The sequence below is a fragment of the Ctenocephalides felis genome, unplaced genomic scaffold (assembly GCF_003426905.1).
Source record: "Ctenocephalides felis isolate EL2017-DRISC unplaced genomic scaffold, ASM342690v1 CF-g0.4_SCAFFOLD_00845, whole genome shotgun sequence".
Taxonomy (NCBI): Eukaryota; Metazoa; Arthropoda; class Insecta; order Siphonaptera; family Pulicidae; genus Ctenocephalides; species Ctenocephalides felis.
The window spans coordinates 12,385,360-12,407,324 of record NW_020536999.1 but is presented as its reverse complement, the minus strand read 5'-3'; the positions used below and the strand labels follow the sequence as shown (position 1 = coordinate 12,407,324).

The following is a 21,965-nucleotide window of genomic DNA, read 5'->3' as shown; positions in this document are numbered from 1 at the left end:
AAAGTGAGTATAATGCATTTTGCAACATATCTTATACAAGTTTCCTTTTTATATTGAAATTAACAAGTAGTAATCTTGATATTTTTATTATACACATATCAACACCAGTCTACTTACTTTTAATTCGATTAATCAATGTTGACCAAAATCAATATATATTAATCGCCAAATCAGAGTAATAATTCATGAAGTAATAATATGACTAGGACTAATGATAATACTAGCTGTTAAACACCCCGGTAGCCACAAAGTTTATTGGTTTATTTTACTTTCAAAGAAAGTTATGCTTTTAATTCGACTTGCAGAAACTTGTGTTAAACGTTTGATGCTGTGAGAAATATCACAATAGTAAACAATCACATTTATTATTTAAAACATTACATTAAATATTTCTCATTTATATTTTATCATAAACTCATTCACCAGAATCAGATAATCCCAACTTCTAGGAGACGTGTTTGTTCAATTAATTTACCATGTGATCAATTTTGTATGAAGTCAAGTAAAGTTTTATAATCGGAATAAGAAAGGAAAGAATTCTGTTCTTCAATTGTAATTGAAGTCATTTAATATGGAACTAAATTGTTTATAACATTGTTCAACATGTGACAACAGTGAAACTGATAAATATAAAAAGCAATAGAAGAAACATATAATGTCTCTGATGAATATTTACAAAATTCACTTGTACAAAACACAAATATGATATTAAATGCTATACAACATTTTCATTGTTTGAAGAATGCAATTTAAATATTTATTAGAGTTGATAACTTGAGTAACAAAAATTTGTTTAATAAAAACTCAATTAAACTTTATGAAAATGGAGACGTCTGTACTATATTTTATAGTGTTAAAATTTCACATCCTTTATCTGTTATTAGTATAGTATGTTCCTCTTGTGCAGTTCTTGAATTATCTTCTGTGATTGCAGTCCAGCCGTCATCTAAAATTTCTATATATCCAGATGATCCGAGTGATAATACTGGCTCTATAGTAAACGTCATACCAGGTTCCATTGTACCAGGATATGAATTACCTAAAACGTTGAGATAAGAATAAGTGAGAGAAAAAAAACTAATGATATAATTACTTCATTGCCAGATCCTCCTTATCTTAATATAATATATAAGAGTATGCAAAAATAAGCAGTTCAATCATATTGATAAAAGAAGATTTCTGGATAAAATGTACTTTATCATTTATCTATTGAACAAGTAAAAATAAATGCTTACGACAGTGGAATATGTCTGGAGCACCATGGAAATATTGGCCTATTCCATGTCCCAAAAATGCTGGGCAAACCGTTAGTTCATGAGATTTAGCAAAGTTTTCTACTACTTGACCGATCTGATTAAATTTGACGCCAGGTTGACAAATACTTATTGCCTATAAAAACATTTGTTTATAAAACATATATATTTAAAGATTATATACAGGTGATCCCCATAATCATTTTCTCACCTCCTTTAAACATTCTTTGGTGCTTGATACTAAATATTTCCCCGCTTCATCCACATTGCCAACTAAAAATGTTTCAGAACAATCACCATGATAACCATTCAGGAACACCTATACTGAACAATATAGATTCCTAATTATTCAAATAAAGTTATGACTCAATCCGATTGATGCTTTAAAATATATATTATTACTTACTGTAACATCAACATTTATAATGTCACCGTCTTCTAAGGCCGGTCATCTGGAATTCCATGACAAGCAACATTATTTACCGAAGTACAAATGGATTTAGGATAATCCATATATAATAATGGAGATGGATAAGCCCCATTTGATAAGCATATATCATGTGCTATAGAATCTAGAAAATCAGTTGTTCGCCCAATCTAATAACATAAACAGTCAGATAAAATTAAAACGTTTAAATTACAACCAGTAACAGATTAATTTTGGATAATTTACTTTTATATTTTCTCCTATAACATTAAGAATCATTCTTGCAAGTTTACAAGATTCTTTCATCGATGCAATTTGATCAGTGGTCTTAATTTCTGGCTGCTGAGGTCCTGGTATATGCTTTTGTTGAATTACATATTGAGGTCTGTTTATATAACTTGGAACATGTCTTAATTCGCTGACCTTTCCAGGCCTAACGTGTTTAAATGATCCATTATCTTTTCTAAAAATATAAAATAACTAAAGCTTTGGGACCTAAATGTTATAAGCTGATTCATATATTTTGTGCATTTGAAGTAATTTACTTTTATTTACAAAAATAGCAGTTGATTATTCTAAGATCATTTATTATTAGAAAATTTATTAATAGAACATGTCACATTCTCAATTATAATTTAGAAAAAATGTGGAAAAATTGCATGACTATTCATGAACCAGGATAAATATTTCTGCACATGTTTAATATGCAATCATGCAATCTTTTACCTAGTTTTTGTTTTATTAATAACACGACTAAAGAAACTTCCAACTGAGTAATTTTGCGTTCTGAGAATAAAACTACATGATGGTTTCAAAATATGTAACTGGTAAAGAATATTATTAGATGCAAACAGCATTTTACAAGTAATTTAATTTAGATTATAAAATAAAATCAAATTTATACAAAAATAATAACCATTTTTCAGACATTTGACATTGGCTGTCAAAACAAACTACATTGTGCAAATCTAAAGAAAAGTTGTGTTCTCATTTTAAAACTTATAAGTAGTAGCCACTCTCTTTTATCTATGGATTCTTGACATAGAGCATTGGCGTTCGTTGCCTGTTCGTTGTATTCAAAAGTTGTCTGCTGCTGTTTAAAAAACTTTCGATTCCTATTAATAAGGAGATGTGCGTTCTAATTAGTTTTTGGCAAAGGCAGGTCCAGCCGTTACGGAGATATGGAGCAAAGAGTGCAAAAAATAAAAATCGAGTTTTTGAGAGAACGGATCATCCGATTTGTATGATCCAAAAAACATTCAGTTCGTAATGACGGGGAAAAGTGGTTATTAGTTTTTGGCAAAGGTACCCCAGCGGTTTTGGAGATACAGAGCTAAATGTTAAAAAAATGGCCGTTTTTGAGTGAAGTAAGCGTTCGATTTGAATGATCGGATAAAAAACTTTCTGCTTGTATTGACAAAACAATTGCTTTTGAAGATAAAAAAATTTTACATGTTTTTTTATTTTCCATAAAATATTTTTGTAATTTTGAATTAAAAATTCAAAAAATTACCCAGGCTAAGCACAGTCTAAGCGCCTCTCTGGTACAAATGTTTACCCGAGTGCGTTTAGACTGTTTATGTACTGGAGCACTTTTCCAATTTTGTGAAAACTATTGAAAAATGTGAAAATGCCGCCAAGCTAAGTACAGTATAAGTGAAAATGTCGTACAGAATTATTTGCAAATGCGTTTAGACTGTGACTATACTTTTTCAATTTTGTGTAAATTAGGCAACTAATTTTTTTTTTGAAATTGAATTCAAAATGAAACAACGATTGTTAATGTTCTGGAGATAAATTGATTTATGATTTACATTTGATTTGCTCAGTTATAACAAGATAGCAAATGTAATGAAAGTTACAGTATTTGTAATAATATATTTGAAAACGTTTAAAATTTCTCAAATATTTCATTACGGTACGGAAAGTTCCAGCAATTTGCCTTAAGGCACGATGCCATACACCACCCGCTGACAAAACAATTGTCATTATAGTGTTAAATGTTCTTTAGTGAAAGAATACAAATATTTTGGAGCGCAGTGTACTATGTTATAGAAATGCAAACATACATGATTTTTCTGGGATAAATGATAAAGTTTATAAAATTATTAATCAAACAAGTCTTCAACTCAGAGGTATCACACACTTATCCATTAGTATTGTTTTGATCTTAATTTTCATAATAACTGGGATATCTAACTATTTAACTGTTATTGCTTAGAATTGGAAACAAAACAGATCCAAATAACTGCAGACCTAGACATGAAAAAGTAATAAAAAAAAGATTACTTAATTTTCTCATTCAAAAAAAACAAAAACCAATATGTGTTTTTACCGCCATCAAATACTCAAGGTGCATTGATGGATTTAACTAATACCATAAGTGAGCACCTTGAAGAAAATAAGCATACAGTAGCGATATTCATAGACTTAAAAAAAGCTTTTGATACGATGGATCATAGAAACTAATAGAGCTGGGATTAGAAGATATGTCACTTAGCATTATCAAAGATTTTCTATCCGAAAGACAATTAAGGACCATGGTTGATAACGTGGCAAGTGACAGACGCAAAGTAAACTGTGGAGTCCCACAAGGCTCAGTTCTAGGACCTTTATTGTATCTCATCTATTGTTTAAACAATCTTCAAGAGGCAAAATTAATGGGAAAATACATCCTATACGCCGACGATACTGCAGACAAAGATGAAAAAATAATAAAAAAAATTATTAACAAAGACATGAAATATACTGATATTACGCATTGATTTTGAATATGCATATCTATATATAGATTATTATTATAATTATATTATAATATAATTGATTATCATGATGACTATGTAAAAATAAATAATAACTATATTAGATTTGTTTTCAACAAGCTAATTATAATATGCTTGTTGATAACAGACCTAATATAGTTATTATTTTTACATAGTCATCATGATCATCAATTATTAAATAGGAAATGGAAAATGAAGAATTGTCATTGTCTGCACACTCCGTTTGTTATAATTGTATTTTAAAAAAGTTGATGGACACTATGTATTTATTCTACATAATGTACAAATACCAGATTTTGTTAGCAATATTTGTTCTTTTTGGCAGTGTGAGATGTTGGGTAAGTAATAATTAGTAAATCATTTAAACAAATGTGTATAATATAAATATATTTATATTATGCACATTTTTATATTTATTTATTTATATATTAGCAAATAGTTCAATAAAACTGTACACGTAGTATTTAAAAAATGTTTAATTATAGTTTTTGCAATATTTCCTGATTTACTTCCGGTTTCTTTGCTTTTAATTATATTTTTTTTAGTTTTACTGTTTTTTTTTCTATTTATAATCTGGTATTTTTTTTTATTTTTCAGACAAACTACAGGTTTAACTTCCTTTCGGCAAAGCCAATATTTGCTGATGAAAATTTCACCAAATTCAATGATTTTTCGGTAAAAAAACTGAACCGGACTTATTCAATTTTGATAATTAATGGTACTGTCATTAAATCTATTGAATCAGTTTATGTAAGTATACTTATATAGATACGACATAAAAATAAAAATAATATAAAAAATAATTTCATATGTGAGATTAACATTTGCTAAAAACCGACAAAAAAAATATGAAGTCAGGAAAATATTGAGCGACATTAATTGAAATAAAAAATAAGATATTGACGAAAATGAAAAAAGTTTTATTTCATCGAGTAAATAGTACATTTTCAGTTCTCCTGAAACGCTGTTTTAGTCGATATTTAATTTTATTAAAAATGTCTTTGAATATATTATAATGGGACTAGCAAACCCGACGAACTCCGTTTCCAGATAGTTTCGTGAGAAGGATAAAGGCATTTTTTGTTGTTTTATATTTGAAAAGTCAAAAATTGATTTTGTTGCACAACAGTAATGAATTTATTTCGATTACAAAAATGAAGTATTTTTTAGTTGAACTTCTCTAAGTAAATGAAAGTGAATCCGCAAATTATTCGTTTCATTGAAGTGCTCTTTGGTGAACCACATTTTTTGTTTTTTGGTCTGACGTTAACACAAACAAAGCGGATGGTTTTCCAACTCGTGAACAGGCAACGTATAACTGCCCATGTGAAAAACAATGATTTTCTAAATAATATATTTGAAATTTATTCCGCAAACACTAAAGCGATTGGCCTTGCGACTTATTAATTGTCATTTAGAACGCAAGGCGAACTGGAAATTGCAATTGTTTGAAGTCAAAAGGAAGACCAGTCGGAATCATTGGTATGTCACCAAATCGCCAGCAATTTTTGATTGAATGGTGAAATTCAGTACGTGTACATCATTATTCTTTGCGGCAAGAATTGCTCGTTGACTTAACCAAGTATAATTGTGATAATACTCACTAATGTCATTACTTCAATTTTTAATTACGGTGCCTGAAGTTCCGTAATTCAGCAGTTTGCATTAGGGCACGATGCTATGCACCAATAATTTTCTTAGCTATAAACCTTGCGGAGACCATTCCAAAGAATGCAAATTTGTCGAAATCGGTTTCTGGAGCGTTCTGGAGTTATTTCGTCAGGAAGGAAAACCCGACTTATTTTTATATATATGTAGATAATTGAACTCTATTACAGGTGTATGGTCAGTTTTACCAATTAGTCAGCAATAGATTCAAGGAATCATTTCCCAAATTCGGTACAGATTTATGTAGATTTGTTAACACATTGGCACCATCAAACGAACCAGGATTTGCATCTCAAGTTTTCGAGAAACTCAAAAAACCGATTTTAGACATAGTGTATGGACCTGGTCAGAAGTTTCCAAAACAATGTCCCGTAGTTCCGGTATATTTATTTTTTTATTCTGCATAATAATCTATTATTGTAAATATTTTATTTTATGGAGCTGAATTTGAGGTGGTGCTCAGTTTCTAAAATGTTTCAGGATACTTACTACGGATATTTGCATGTGGATGAAGACATGCTTCCCTCATTTTTCCTTCCAACAGGAAAATGGAAAATATATTTTGAATTTTTCAGAAATGATAAGATATTGATCAAGTTAAATTTTGTGTTTGAAATTGTACATTATATATCCGAAAAACAGAAAAATCGTGGATAAATTTGAAACATTTTAAAGAGGTTTTTTTAGAATTTAATTGGTAATTTAATTGGTAAAATTATATTGGTGTTTCGGGGAAAAGTTTAAGATTTTACTCATTAAGATTAATTTTATATTGTTCAAAGCTCATATCTCAAATTTTGCTCGTATGTCGAAGCAACGAATCGCTCCTTTGGCGGCTCGTATCTCGTAACACTCGTAAGTCGGGGTTCCGCTTTATTATATATATATATATATATATATATATATATATATATATATATATCTTTCATAAATTTGTCAACAAGGCTAGTTCATGACTCTAAATTTATCTGATTTCAATTTTGTCACATAATTCCACAGTTTTCATGTTCCATTAATTTTTTTACATGTAAATATTACAATACCCCATTAAGACAGTCAATTTTTTATTGAAAAATTTAAGTTTATATTAGTAAATAAAACTAAAAAATAATTTTTGAAGTATTATTATTATTATAGTAGAAGTATAAAAAATGACACGTGAATAATGTTCAAAATTTCAACACATCGCATATCTTCTTGAAAAATAATACAATAAACATACCGACAAAACATACAGTTGGGCGTTTAGAGGCGAATACTTTATTCCTTGTAAGTATAAATGTGTAAAGATCATTCATCCATTTTTGAATCATCCATATCACCATAACGATCCATATCGATTACATCTTCAAATCCTTCCAAACTCAAATCATTGTCTGGTGTACTATCCGAACTATCCAGCATTGCCAATAACTCATGCATAGATGTAACAAATACATTGAATTCTTTTTTCCTCTCATCAAGCCTTTCTTGAAAGGTTTTATATTTTTTATTCAATGTATCGATTTCGGAATAGAGCTTATCTAGTTGTTCTTGAGTAGCTCTAAATAAATAAGAATTGATATATTTAGTCATTGAGAATTTCAAATTGATATATCCAGCATTAAATAGTATTTTATTATTACTCACTGTCTATCTGGATGTTCTGCAATGATTCGAGCCAGGGAATCGTATTGCATTCGATTACTTCTAATAGTTTTAGCAACCCTTAGTTCTTCTTTACTACTTTCTATATGTGATCGAGCATCAATAACACCCTTTTCTATAGCAGCTGACATAGTTTCATATTGACGCAATTCTAAAGCAGTCATTTCAGCTGATAATTGTGACTTTGTCACAGCATATTCACATTGTGTGAGCAGTGCCAGCATTTTGTCATGCGTAGCATAACTAGAAAGGATAATAATAAAATAAGATTAACGTTCGAACTAAAAAGGTCAAGTTCATAAAATTATTTTCCTGTTTCTATATCTAGATGAGTAGATAAATGATACCTTTCTTCCATGTCCTCTGTAGAGTTACACCATTTCAGCATTGTCTTAAACAATATATTCAGTCTTCTGTCATCGCCAGTTCCATCACCATCTACTAACAACCGCCTTCTTATAACTTCTTCGTCTGACATGATTTATGGCTCTAAAAGATTTTCAACAAATCTAAAACTGTAAATATTTATATAAAAGATTACTGATTAGCAATAATCATTAGATAATTTTATCTTTAGTAGATCTTTTACATTCAGATCAAACATTATCCACTGAGAATTCTATTGTATTTACATTGATTATCCAGATCAATTATTCTATAGCCAAGAATGACTTAATTATTTGTACAGGTATAAATAATTATTTGAAGAATATATGCATAATTTATTGTATAATTATTAATTATTAATATTGTGACAGAATTGATTTAAGGTATCAAGTAATAATAATACAAATTCCAACCTTATTCACAAAGCATAAAAGCTATTGTTGGCCTGTTTCATTTTTTTCTACAAACAACTGTGACAAATATTGTAAATATATCGAGCATTCGTTTTATTTTTCTCAATAAAAGTCATTCATAAAATAAGGTTATATTTATTTTATGTTAAGCAAAGATTAAGAACAAAAAGATATAACCATTTTGTCAACTGTCAAATGTCAAATCGTAATGCTAACTTCACTCCACTTCGTCTTCATATAATTTTGAATTTCGGAACAAATGTCAAAAAGAACTTTATTAAAAAGATTTTGTTCAACAATTAAAGTTCATGGTTATTATACATAATATTTTACATTAAGCATGAGTCAAGGTGTTTTAATTTTTTATAGTTTTATTCCCAATTTGTTGGTATATGTTGTATAATTAATTCTATTTTTCAGAAAGTAAAGATATAAGCTTACTAACAATTATACTCGACACAAATCCGTCCCAAGGCATATTTAAAAAATGTCCGCAGATGTGGACACAATGTGTAGAATCTACAATTGCATTTGGAAATGCACATCTTATGCAAAAGGCTCAGAACAAATTAGCTGTATTAGCTTGCCATTCAACATCAACGTAAGGATAATAAAAATCTCTTTATATGTTTCAATATGATAACCAAAACATCTACTTGAATTTATTTTTTCCCTTGTAAAATCTTAAGAATTTAGAACATTTTTAGGGAATTTTTATTTCCAAATCCGAGAAATCAGCTAGATATCAGGCAAGTCGATGGTCAATATGAAGTTTTTACAATGGTTGAGAAAACTGTTAAGCAAAAGCTTGCTGAAATACTTTTGAATGAAAAAACAAGTAATCATTCTCAAGAATCCCTATTGGCTGGTGCTATGTCCATGGCCTTATGCTATATTGCTCGGGTAAACAAAAAATTTTAATAAATGTATACTTAATGTTATAAATTCGATATATTATGTTTATATAATTTGTATAGGTTCAAAGATCACTAGTCCCCGGCACTCGGATGAACTCAAGAATATTAATCATAACTGGAAGTAGTCATTACCTAGCATCTCAGTACATGACCTACATGAATGTATTTTTCACAGCCCATAAATTAAATGTTATATTAGATGTATGTTCATTAGACAGTACGACTACATTAAGTTTGTTGCAGCAAGGTACTGACATTACAGGAGGCCAATATTTAACTTTACCACAAACTCATTACGAAGGACTTCTGCAGTATCTTTTGGTACAGCATTATATTTAACAAATATTGTAATTTTCATATAATAATATTGGATTTATATGTTGCAGTGGGTATTCTTACCTGAACAGCCTGTGAGATGTAAGTTAGTTCTACCTCCACCTGTTAAAATTGATTATCGTGCGGCATGCTTCTGTCATAGGGAGTTGATAGATATAGGTTTTGTGTGCTCCGTGTGCCTTTCAAGTATGTTGATTTGATTTTGAATTGCATTCTTTATGAGATTTTTTTAAATGAATTTTTTGTTTTTAGTTTTCTGCAAATTCAGTCCAATATGCACAACTTGCCAGTGAGTATATAAATACATTTTAAATATTGTCAATTAATTATATAAACTTTTGAGTATAAAAATTTGTTTATTGCAGAACCGTCTTCAAGATTCCCGCACCTATTGGAGGAAAACCTAAGAAAAAGAAGAAATAATTGAAGATAATATATGATATGTGAGTAAAGGAATGTAATTTTTGTTATAAATGTTTAAAAAACTTGAAAGTAATTGTTACTGAATTATTAATTAATATTTACACAAAAGTTAGCAACAATAGAATTTTTCATAATTGCTAAATGATATAGTTGTTGATATGAAAGATAATAAATGCTTTGATTTTATAATTTATTTTCCAAAATATATACTTTGGATCAAAATTTTACAGATATTCTGCAAAGTTTGATATTTTTTAACATTAAATAACTTTTTTTTTAACACTGCACTCTTGCTATTGCTATTGTGAAAAATATTTTAGCTGATTGAACTATTATATATAATTTATAAAATATTGCTGTAATATTTTCACTATATTAACATATGTTTTAAACATATAAATTATTAAAATCATGCTACAAAGCTTCTATTTAATTTTATAATAACAATTTACTATACCTTGAAACATTGATAGACATGTTTTAAATAATTTTAAAATCTAAATTCATAGACAAAATATTACATCAATCAAAATAAAATATTGTTGACCTTCATTTAAATAAACTACATCACTTCATTATAGTAGACTTTGGATAAATTTTACAGCTTCTGGAAAAGAATCAACAACAGCAGTTGGTTTCAGTGGCAAAATTTTTAATTCGTCATCAGGCCTATATTTCCCAGTTTTCACTAGTACAGCCTTCATGCCTATTTTGAGAGCTCCTTCAATGTCATCAGTAACATCCTGCACATTTTATAAATCATTTTCAATATATAATTGTAAAATATTATAAATAATAGCTTACATCGCCAATCATAACTGTTTCTTCACATGTAACATTGTGTCCGAGAACAGCAGATTTAAAAAATGAAGCATTTGGTTTTCCAACAACTTCAGCTTTAGTTTGTGCTGAGTATTCTAAACCTTTTACAAAAAACCCTGCTCCGATAGCTAACCCATCTTCTCTCATATAGTATTTTCCTGTATTAAGGGCTATAAGCTGTCCGCCTTTTGTTAATATTCTGCATATATATTAGTCTATATGACTAACTATAAATGTTATTTGTGAATTATATATATATATATATATATATATATATATATATCTATTATTACCTAAACGCTGCATTTAATTTTTCATAGTGCAATTCTGATGGCGCTAAACCGATCACGACAGAATCAAATTCTTCTGAATTTTGATTTTCATTGCAGGTAAAATCTTCAAGGGCCTCTTCAGCAACAAGCATTAATGGTTTTAATTTTCTATCTGTTATTATATTATTAGCCGCAGTTAATGTTGTGAAGATTTCTTCCTTTTTGATCGGAAATCCCAGTTTTTGTAATCTGCCATGAAGAGCTTTGGAGCTTTCTTTGGTAGTATTTGTTACAAATCTTACTAGACATCCAGAACTTTGTAATCTAAACAGATAAGTAAGAACAGAATTCTATATATAATTTAATTGGTGATGAATAAATGCTGCTAGGGAAAATGTTGAGCTTACTCGTTTAATGCATTAATACTGTTGGGAATTATGGAATTGCCTATATGCAAAGTTCCACTAAGGTCTATTAAAGCAGCTTTTATTTTCATATTCATATCCAAATCTTGATTACTAATTGTTTATTCTAAATTAAGGTTATGTTACGAAGTTTGACAATTAAGACTTCAAAGTACTTTAATAAAGAAAAACAACTCTTCCATTCGGATGCTGCAATATTATAAGAATATTGTGTATTGTTTTTTTTAATGAGTACCTGCATTAATATGTTTAGAAAATACGTTATAATTAGTTTTAGATTTGATGCATTAATTATGGAAATTATTAAAAAGTTGAGTATGTACTATATTAAAAAAGATAAAACTGGAGTAAACTGTTTTTGAGTGTTAAATTTTTTGTTTAACCTAAATTTAATTGAAAAAAAAACTTGGAAAATCTGTATTTTAAAATACGCGCCAATCAAGGTGATTAGATTTAAAAAGGCACCGCAGTGGCGCTAGTTTTTACATTTAACTAACTTCACTCTTCTTGCAACTGACGTACTGCTTCTACTTGTTTGTTTTCATTTTATAAAATTGAAATTAAAAATTTTATTATTTATATTTTAATGTAATTTTTCAATTATGTAAATATGTTTATTGATTATTGACTAGCAGCTAGTAATATTATATAAAATGTTATTTTTATCACATCAACAGAATAATTTTTTACCAATATTTGTTATATGAGAATATTATTTTAACACAGAATATTTCAAAGATTTTAAAATGGGGATTAAAGAATTATGGACCATATTAGAGCCATTTAGTGAACGCAGGCCGCTATATCAATTAGAAGGAAAGACTGTTGCAATTGACTTATCAGGATGGATTTGTGACAGTCAAAATATAGTTGAATACTATGTTCAACCTCACATGTTCATACGGTAGTTTTACATAGCTCTGTATAATAGATAATGCTTTATTTAATTTACACTCAAAGATGTCAACTTATATATCATCTTGTCTTCTTCTACAGTAATTTATTTTTTCGAACATGTTGCTTGCTCATGATCGGTGCTGTGCCAGTATTTGTATTAGAAGGGAAAGCACCCTCAATGAAATCAAATACCATGAGCAAAAGAAATGAGATTCAATTCCGAGGTGCCAAGCCAAGAAATATAGAAACTAATAAAGAGAAAAGCCAGAAGAAGACTGGAAACAGGTCTAGGTTTAATGCAGTGCAAAAGCAATGTGAAAAACTACTTAACGCATTAGGTCTCAAATGCGTTTCTGGTCCTGGTGAAGCAGAAGCATTTTGTGCCTATTTAAATGAGTTGAAGGTAATAAATGCGTAGTTTAAATTCTTTAGGTATATACCATGTGTTTGAAACTATATTCAAAGGTTAAAATACATAAATAAATGCGTTTTTTTTTATTTAGTTCATATTTTTAAAGATAATATATTATTCATTTATTTTTTTAGTACGTAGATGGAATAATTAGTCAAGACTCTGATTGTTTTGGCTACGGAGCAACACGTGTGTATAGAAATTTTTGTATATCTCAACAAAATACACAAGGTGGATCAGTTGATGTTTATGATTTGAAAAAAATTCAGGAAGTAAAAAGTAATATTTTAAATTTACTATATTGAACTCAATAGTTTTTTACCAATTGTTTGCAACTTTTATTTTTTGCTTACAGAAATTGGACGTAATCACATGATTTGCCTAGCACTGCTTTGCGGTTGTGACTACTGCCCTGAAGGAGTCGGAGGTGTTGGCAGAGATGCAGCATTGAAATTAATCGAAGTTTATGATGATGATAAAATATTGGACAGGTATTTATATGTTGCCAATTATTATCAAATGCACATACAACACTCTGTATCAAATTTTTTTGGGGGCCCTCCTAAAGTAAAGATTTTTCATAAAATACAAAAAATGCATGAAATTAAAAGAATATGTTTTTATCATTTTCTATTTGTGAATTTTTTTGAAATTGCATTTTTTTAAAAACGGATTTAGCGAATTTGATGAAACTTTACATACATTATTATTATAATTATTCAAAATTGTGACAAAAATTTAAAGTTATAGTTTTATCTTGGTAGATTGGGGGCCCCGTATTATTGATACAGTTGATCAGTATCAATTATTGATCAATAAATAATCAATGCTATTCTTAAAGAACTTTTAAAAATTAAGAAATATTTCATACATCAAAATGGATTTGTACTTCTAGTAAATTCTTATGATATTTTTAATTCTGAAGCAAAAGTAATGACATTGGGCATTCTCATTAATAATGGACCAAAAATACCAGAGATTGTTTCAAATATAATGCTATAAATAGGTGAGAAAATTATTATCTCGACGCTTTGAAAAATTTATAATTTCATTCCAAATGGTTGCAAGTGGTAAGTTCATTTAAACATAATTCACCTAAAATTTCATTGCTTACTAAAGAATAAATGGTATGAAAACGTTAATAAACCTTAAAATATTGCCAGGGGCATTAAATAAATAAAAAAATAAATACACCTAAGTCTGTTTTTACACGGAGATTGGTTCCAGAAGAAGCCGTGTAAAAAAAAAAAATGTGTAAAAAAAGACATTGATCTTATACAAAAATGGGTAATAATTCCCCTAAATTAGTGCTATTCACATTTGCTTTGACCAGTAAAAATTGTTTGTACCCGCTAAAGGGGAATTCACTTAAATCTTTAAGCTAGTGTTCGCAAACTATCGATACTATCGATGGTTTCAGACTTTTTTCTTTCATAAATACTTTTTTGTGATATGAACATACTTTGCAAAAATTAAATTTGATGAAAAAAATTTAAGTACATAAAATTTCAAATCGTGCTAAATGGAATAAAATCATGTAAAAAAATTAAAAATATTCAATTTTCAAACCGTGTTATATCAAAACCGTGTACAAAAAGACCGTGTAAAAACAGACTTAGGTCTATAAGTCAAGCATTACATGAAGTTGAAGGAAATAACTTTAGCATAAGCTTACTAAAAATTTCTTTCATTTTCATCTTGACAAATGGGTCATATGATCATTATATTATGATGTATTTTTCTGTATTTTGTATCCGAAGAATCCATATTTAACTTTTTATGTTTGTGTAGTTGATACTACATGAACTATTTACAATTGTTAACTCAGCGCATATATTTCGCGAACGAAAAATCGATGCATTTGAAATAAAATATGTTCATGGTAACAATAAGTCCGCTTAATTAGATTTTGTTTATATATATTTCATTCAAACATATAAACAACGTCTTCTAATCTAATAGGTTTTAACATTTTGTCTACAAGGAACAACTAATGAAAATTCTAGTTTTTATAATATTTATTCATAGACATTTTTGTTGACTGATTAATTTTATTCTACGAATGTTTAATTACGGTATGGGAAGTTCCAGCAATTTGCCTTAAGGCACTATGCTATGCGCCCCACAGATAGCTAATAGTATATAAAAATATTTATTTTTTGCATGTGAATATTAATTCATAGCCAAGCAGAAATGGTACTGGTATATGATAACCTTTCATCTATTCTGCAACTTTATTCAGAATGCATATATATAATAAGTATATTATACATATTACAATTTAGAATGCGTTCATGGCGCGACAATGATGAATTCGGTATCTTGGAAGCAAAAGTGGCAGATAAAAGAATATGCAACCAATGCGGTCATTTGGGTAATCTCAGAAAACACTTAAAATCCGGCTGCAGTTCGTGTTCAACATTTTTGGGGTGCAATGTAACAGAGTATAGGTATTGTTTATAGAATAATCTATTGCTAAATGAAATCATTTGTTATTGAAATTCATTTTTAATATCAGAGGAAAAAACATACTTCTGAAGAATGAGTTATCAATTCGCAAAAAAGCTATTGTCAATCCCAAATTTCCTGATGAAGAAATAATAAATGAGTTTTTAACAAAGCCTTCTGATAAACCGCATCTTAATTTGTCTTGGAGCATGCCTGTGCTGCATGAATTTGTTGTGAGTATTTTGTGCTTTTTGTAATAAAATTATTTAATTTGTTAATATGGTATTTAATTTTTATAGAGTATTATGTCTAATGTATTAGAATGGGATGAAATTTATTCATTTCAAAAGTTTCTACCTTTGCTGACAAGGTGGCATTTGAAAACCGAAAGTAGCAATTGCACATTAAAACCAAAGGTGATCCACAAAAGGAGAAAAGTGAAAGGTAAATAGAAATATATATATATATATATATATATATATATATATAAGATATACATATTGGAAATTGGAGTCTTTTAAACGGTATAACGAATTCAGAAAGAATTAATATATTGTATACGCGGTAAAGGTACAATATCAGCTTGGATTTTTTCACTCAAAATAATTGCTTCAATAATGTTGCCCATAATTTTTATAATCCTGTACTATATATTAATTTTTTTTTATTTATTTATATATACATTATTTTCATATCTCAGGTGAAAGGTGAGATTATGAAAAACAGTTTTCATATTCAGTAATAATATCTAAATTACATTTTTCTTAATATTAATTTGATATACAGTAAACCCTCGCTTTACGCGGCAAGTGCGTACCGTGCAGTATAGGAACCGTGCTGTAAGAAACTCGTATTTAACATACAATTCAGGCTAATTCGTAGTGCGTTGTATGGAACCTTACATAGTGCAGTATGGGAACCGTGTTATGAGAGACTCAGAGTTGGTACAAATCGCACCATTTTTATCGCGTTGTATGGAGACCAAGAAATACAACTTGAAGTAGGAGAAATACGGACGAAATGACGTGTAGGACATTGACACCTTATTCAAAAATTGGCGCGACGCAGTAGTCAGCTCAAACGTGTTCTTAGGCGGCTATTATACAATCAGGCATATCTAAAAGATAAAAGTCGATAACAAAATTTACATCAATACCCTTTTGAACAACGAAGTTATGGGCTGTTGACCAAATACCGCGTAATAAGAAGTCCGTGTAGTCGGAGGGATGTCGGATTTTTAGCTCCGTGTAGTATGGGAACCGTATACCCAGAGTGCCGTGTAAAGCGAGGGCCTACTGTACCTTATTACTTAAGTTCATATTTTAAGTGAATGTTCATCTGCCAAACCATATACTGTATCTGATATCATTTTAATTTATGGCACATCTCAGCAGCTTTTAGGCAATAATAATGTAGACATTACATTTTTCTTATTCATAATCATGAATATATTACATTCTAATATTGTCTATAAGTGAATGGAAATGTTTGGCAAATGACAGTCTTCATTTGTTTCCAATGTCAAGCGGTTTTTTATCATTTTTTCCATTTATTTCTACAATCTAACTATATTTCTTTAATCCAAACAATCCTAAAAAATTCCCTTAACAAACTTCAGAAAGATTTATCAAAATCCGAATAATCGTTTAGGAGGAGTATATTTTCATACATAATTACAGAAGAATTTCATATATAAGATATATATATATATATATATATATATATATATACACATGTTAATTAAATTATTTGAATATTTAACATTGCATTCCTGTAATGTTTTAGGTACAGCAAGCTTTGAAATTATATGGGAGGATGTAAAGGGCACTTACACTGGTCTTATTCCCGAAGACCAGTTCTTGAATTATATAGGTAATTTACATTTATTGCATTTATTAATATTATTCATTTAACAATTGTTGCATTTGTAGAAGTAAATAAAGGTCTTTCACCTTGGGTAACTGTGGAACCTGAAGAGTTAGTTAAAAACAAAATACCCAGAACTAGTAACAGCTTTCAATGAGGCTACAAATTTGAAAAATGTAAAAAAGAAATCTAAAAAACCTACTGCAGTTAAAGCAACAAAAGGAGAAAAGAGAACTCGTGTGGATAAAATAAATAATGCACAAGGTTCAAGCATAAAACAATTCTTTAAAGTCCAGAAGAAAGTTCATACCAAATCGTACACACCAGAAACAAAAAGTAATTTATCAGGACTTCTTTCGCAAATAGCATGTGAGGATGATGAAGAATTAAATTTATCTGATGTTGTTGAAGATATTATATCTCGACCAGGGATACTTTCTAAACCCATTGAACTAGAGTATGAAATAAAAGATACAAAGCTGGAGGCTCAACACAATGATTCAAGTAACTTCTTTTTCGATCAGAATATTTTGCATGATGAGTTTGAGAAGACTTTTGATAATTTGACCAAAGTATATGCTGCATAGTGATACATGAACTCTTGACAAATGAAATTAATTTATTGAATTTTATTATAGATAAATAGAATTTTAGCAATAGTTTTTAATATATAACCTATTATCCAGTTAATGATATTTTATTAAGTGGGTAATAAAAGTTTTAACTGAAAGTATAACATTCACATGTTTTGTTTTGATATCTGAGTTTGCATTTATTAAAATCAAAATACATGATAGTGACTTAAGGATTAAATTTACTAATTTACTAATATGCAAAAGCAAGATAAATAGATGGAATTTCTCTTTTGTCACTTGACAACATTACTCACTTCTATTTTATGTGATGATACACAGAAACCTACTGAAGCAGATAAAACGATAAAATGTAAAAATACAGCTTTATTAATTACTGCAAACAAGAAATTGGCAGGTAAAGTTGCTGATAGAATGAAAAACAAATTAAACATGAATGCATTTAAAGCTGGTATTAGTTCTAATGATTGAATGAATAAATTGAGTAATAAACCTCTACCTTAGATGAACACCAATACTTATCCTACAAAGAGCATAGGCATGTTAGATAATAAAAATGTTAGCCTAAATAAGAGGAGTAAAACAAATATTAATACAAATCAAAATACTTGATAGCGACTTAAGAATTGAAATTACTAATTTACCAATATGTAAAAAATATAAAAGTAATGTAAATGCCAAAACTATACAAAGTTCTAATGGAAATGGTTTAAGGTAAAAACATGTGTTATTTAATATAAGTTTCATAAAACATAATTTCAGATTATTAAAGCACTTTTTTTTATTATGTCTCGATAAAATTTAAAAATCTCTAAAGACGCTTCTTTACACTGTTGTAAGCACTCCATGTATTGTTCCTCATTATATTTTCCTGTTGTGTAAGATGTTATTAATTTTCTGTCTATATTATCGAACACAAACACAAAACTCGCATTACAATTGTTCACGATCAGCCTGTCGTGTGGATCAATAACTATTTCATTGTTTTTGTTTACAATGCAATGCACTGCCGCTATTAAGAACTTCATTTGTACTCCACTATTTAAAAGAGCCAAGCAAGATGCATTTACCGCACATGACAAAAGGCCACCTGAGTCTTGCATTTCTAAAATATTAATGTTCACAGCACTGCGAGGGTATAATGTTGACATCAAGGCAGTCTCTACTGTATTTTGAATAACTTTTTCTTTGAGCCTGTCGGCTACTCCTGAAATTCCTGACTTTGGAATGAACTTGACTTCTATAGATGCTTTATGTATTAATAAATTTTGCAATCTGACCTCAACTGGTCCGTAAAGAGAGACCATTACCGCTGTTTGGCCCTGAGTTAAAATTGAAGAACCATCGGAACGGGATAATAGGCTCAATTCACACCTTAAAGGTCTCAAATGGCTTATTGTAGTCGCTTCTTGAAGATTTACATCACAATCATCCATTTTCAATGGATGATTTCAATATACACACAATATATTTCAGACAAACTATATGAACATGCGATAGCATATCATATTCATAACCTCAAAAGTCGTTTGCAAATTTAAATGCGTAGCGCCATAGCGCCCCGTAGTTTGTACTGGAATTACAAGCTATGACTACTACTTACAAGTCAATGAATAGATTTTAGACTCCGGTACAAATTAGTTTTTAATTTACATCTAAATCAAATAATAGGAAAATGCACTCGGTAATAAAGTAAAACATATGACTATTATCTATTATTATATTGTCTAGGACTATTATATTCATCCATTTAAAAATTAATAAATTACTATTAATATGTTTCAGTAACCTACCGTAAGTGGCGCTATAGGCTATGTGCGAAGGCATGGAAGGGGAAGTCAAATCGACCGAAGCGTTCGTAGTGGCTACTTTGAGCTTTAAAGTAGGTTGGGTAAAGTAGTATTATTATTATAACATAAATTTTAAATAAAAACTCATAAAATATTTGTTTATTTCAAATTTAAATAGGATATTTAAAAATGAGCCACCAAAGCTGTTGTATAGTAGGTTGTAGAAATATTAGCAGAAAAAGGGACTGCAAATTCTATTCGCTCCGAGCGTGACTGCAGCGCTCATGCAGCGCCGTAATAAATATGAACTAATTGGGGGTATCAGTGTGTGGTTTTCATGGGTTTTACATGTTTGTTAAAGAAAAAAGATATTAAATAATGCTATAAATATAATAACAAGATACAGTAATAATGTGAACGCTGAATGTTTATTGAAATTATTAAATTTACTTCAACGTACTTAAACATAGTTAAGCATAATGATTAATTAAATAAAGAAATGCAGTAAATAATTTTAAGGTTAGTGCCTCAAAGCTTATGTCATAATCTCGGAATAGTTCTTAATAAAAACAATATAATAATGATAATAGTATTTTATCATAGAATAAGTAAATGATAAACTAATTTACTCATTTTTTGGTCAAACTAAAGACTTAGACACTATTATAAAGACATAATAATTTAGACATATTATAAGACAAGACCATTGACAAGTAGGTAGACTCAATACCTCGACCGATTCATTGCAAATGCGATCATAGGGCTTGGGAACCCACGGTGATCCATCAACACTACAAATATATATTTGGCATTATTTCATTCAGCATTGTATTAATTAAACTGTTTGCAAAATAAACATTTTTTCCGCTATGTGATAACTTTTATTTTTCTTTTAATCCATAAAATTACAATTATTATATAATAAAAATGTATTAATATATAGATAATAGTATACATAATCAATATACAATATATAAATATGTATTTTTCATTATTTCAGGCTTGTATTAATTACATTGTTTACAAAACATTTTTTTAGTAAGCATTAATTTTGATAATACAACAATTTATTGACTTATAATTTTTCTTTTTCTAAACATAACAATTTTACAACTATTCATAATACTCCAAATTGTATTTTTATAACAATAAGGTTATGATACTTACTTTATTCTTCTAACCGCTGCGATCCACTTTTCCCGTTGATTTTCTTTCCACTTAGCTATAGAAAATGTATAGAATTTGCAGTCACTTTTTCTGCTGGTATTTCTACAACCCACTACACAACAGACATGGTGGTTCATTTTTAATTATCTTATTTAAATTTGAAATAAATAAATATTTTATGTGTTTTTGTTTAAAATTTTGTTTATAATAGCCCCTTTTAGTGCTCCAAGTTAGCCACTACGAACGCTTCGGTCGATTTGACTTCCCCTTCCATGCCTTCGCACATAGCCAATATAAATATGTATTTTTCATTATTTCAGGCTTGTATTAATTACATTGTTTTACAAAACATTTTTTTAGTAAGCATTAAATTTTGATAATACAACAATTTATTGACTTATAATTTTTCTTTTTCTAAACATAACAATTTTACAACTATTCATAATACTCCAAATTGTATTTTTATAACAATAAGGTTATGATACTTACTTTATTCTTCTAACCGCTGCGATCCACTTTTCCCGTTGATTTTCTTTCCACTTAGCTATAGAAAATGTATAGAATTTGCAGTCACTTTTTCTGCTGGTATTTCTACAACCCACTACACAACAGACATGGTGGTTCATTTTTAATTATCTTATTTAAATTTGAAATAAATAAATATTTTATGTGTTTTTGTTTAAAATTTTGTTTATAATAGCCCCTTTTAGTGCTCCAAGTTAGCCACTACGAACGCTTCGGTCGATTTGACTTCCCCTTCCATGCCTTCGCACATAGCCAATACATTTTCTACAGCTAAGTGGAAAGAAAATCAACGAGAAAAGTGGATCGCTGCGGTTAGAAGAATAAAGTAAGTATTATAACCTTATTGTTATAAAAATGCAATTCGGAGTATTATGAATAGTTGTAAAATTGTTATGTTTAGCAAAAAGAAAAATTATAAGTCAATAAATTGTTATATTATTGTTGTTTAATGCTTACTAGAAAAAATTGTTTTGCAAACAATGTAATTAATACAA

At 28.9% G+C, this 21,965-nt stretch overlaps 5 protein-coding genes and 1 pseudogene across 8 annotated transcripts; 2 read left to right on the top strand and 4 right to left on the bottom strand.

Moving 5' to 3' along the window:
- Positions 1-837: 837 nt before the first annotated feature.
- LOC113363571 lies at positions 838-2,572 on the bottom strand (annotated as a pseudogene).
- Positions 2,573-5,121: 2,549 nt separating this feature from the next.
- LOC113363569 (general transcription factor IIH subunit 3-like) lies at positions 5,122-10,305 on the top strand. 2 transcript variants are annotated; one of them, XM_026606058.1, is made up of 8 exons: positions 5,122-5,213; positions 6,302-6,511; positions 8,999-9,179; positions 9,286-9,481; positions 9,556-9,816; positions 9,882-10,017; positions 10,084-10,120; positions 10,197-10,305. In XM_026606058.1, exons 2-8 carry the CDS (start codon positions 6,496-6,498, stop codon positions 10,252-10,254), a joined length of 885 nt encoding a protein of 294 aa, XP_026461843.1. In that variant the 5' UTR covers positions 5,122-5,213; positions 6,302-6,495; the 3' UTR covers positions 10,255-10,305. The 2 variants fall into 2 exon arrangements, with proteins under 2 accessions (XP_026461843.1, XP_026461844.1); XM_026606059.1 differs by lacking the exons at positions 5,122-5,213; positions 6,302-6,511 and adding an exon at positions 8,834-8,928.
- Positions 7,376-8,729, bottom strand: LOC113363570 (THO complex subunit 7 homolog). 3 transcript variants are annotated; one of them, XM_026606061.1, is made up of 4 exons: positions 8,579-8,729; positions 8,126-8,293; positions 7,761-8,021; positions 7,376-7,674 (listed from the first exon to the last, which is right to left on the bottom strand). In XM_026606061.1, exons 2-4 carry the CDS (start codon positions 8,254-8,256, stop codon positions 7,422-7,424), a joined length of 645 nt encoding a protein of 214 aa, XP_026461846.1. In that variant the 5' UTR covers positions 8,257-8,293; positions 8,579-8,729; the 3' UTR covers positions 7,376-7,421. The 3 variants fall into 3 exon arrangements, with proteins under 3 accessions (XP_026461846.1, XP_026461848.1, XP_026461847.1); XM_026606063.1 differs by lacking the exon at positions 8,579-8,729 and adding an exon at positions 8,411-8,522; XM_026606062.1 differs by lacking the exon at positions 8,579-8,729 and adding an exon at positions 8,368-8,468.
- Positions 10,306-10,807: 502 nt separating the features above from the next.
- LOC113363568 (haloacid dehalogenase-like hydrolase domain-containing protein 2) lies at positions 10,808-11,850 on the bottom strand. The gene is made up of 4 exons (XM_026606057.1): positions 11,756-11,850; positions 11,370-11,672; positions 11,059-11,275; positions 10,808-10,997 (listed from the first exon to the last, which is right to left on the bottom strand). The coding sequence occupies exons 1-4, from the start codon at positions 11,848-11,850 to the stop codon at positions 10,830-10,832; spliced, it is 783 nt and encodes a 260-aa protein (XP_026461842.1). The 3' UTR covers positions 10,808-10,829.
- Positions 11,851-12,450: 600 nt separating this feature from the next.
- LOC113363567 (flap endonuclease GEN-like) lies at positions 12,451-17,979 on the top strand. The gene is made up of 9 exons (XM_026606056.1): positions 12,451-12,677; positions 12,770-13,073; positions 13,217-13,361; positions 13,438-13,573; positions 15,368-15,532; positions 15,601-15,763; positions 15,830-15,974; positions 17,316-17,402; positions 17,462-17,979. The coding sequence occupies exons 1-9, from the start codon at positions 12,520-12,522 to the stop codon at positions 17,551-17,553; spliced, it is 1,395 nt and encodes a 464-aa protein (XP_026461841.1). The 5' UTR covers positions 12,451-12,519; the 3' UTR covers positions 17,554-17,979.
- A 610-nt stretch (positions 17,980-18,589) lies between these two features.
- Positions 18,590-19,655, bottom strand: LOC113363333 (exosome complex component RRP46). Its single transcript, XM_026605827.1, has one exon. The coding sequence runs from the start codon at positions 19,423-19,425 to the stop codon at positions 18,748-18,750; it is 678 nt and encodes a 225-aa protein (XP_026461612.1). The 5' UTR covers positions 19,426-19,655; the 3' UTR covers positions 18,590-18,747.
- Positions 19,656-21,965: the final 2,310 nt, after the last annotated feature.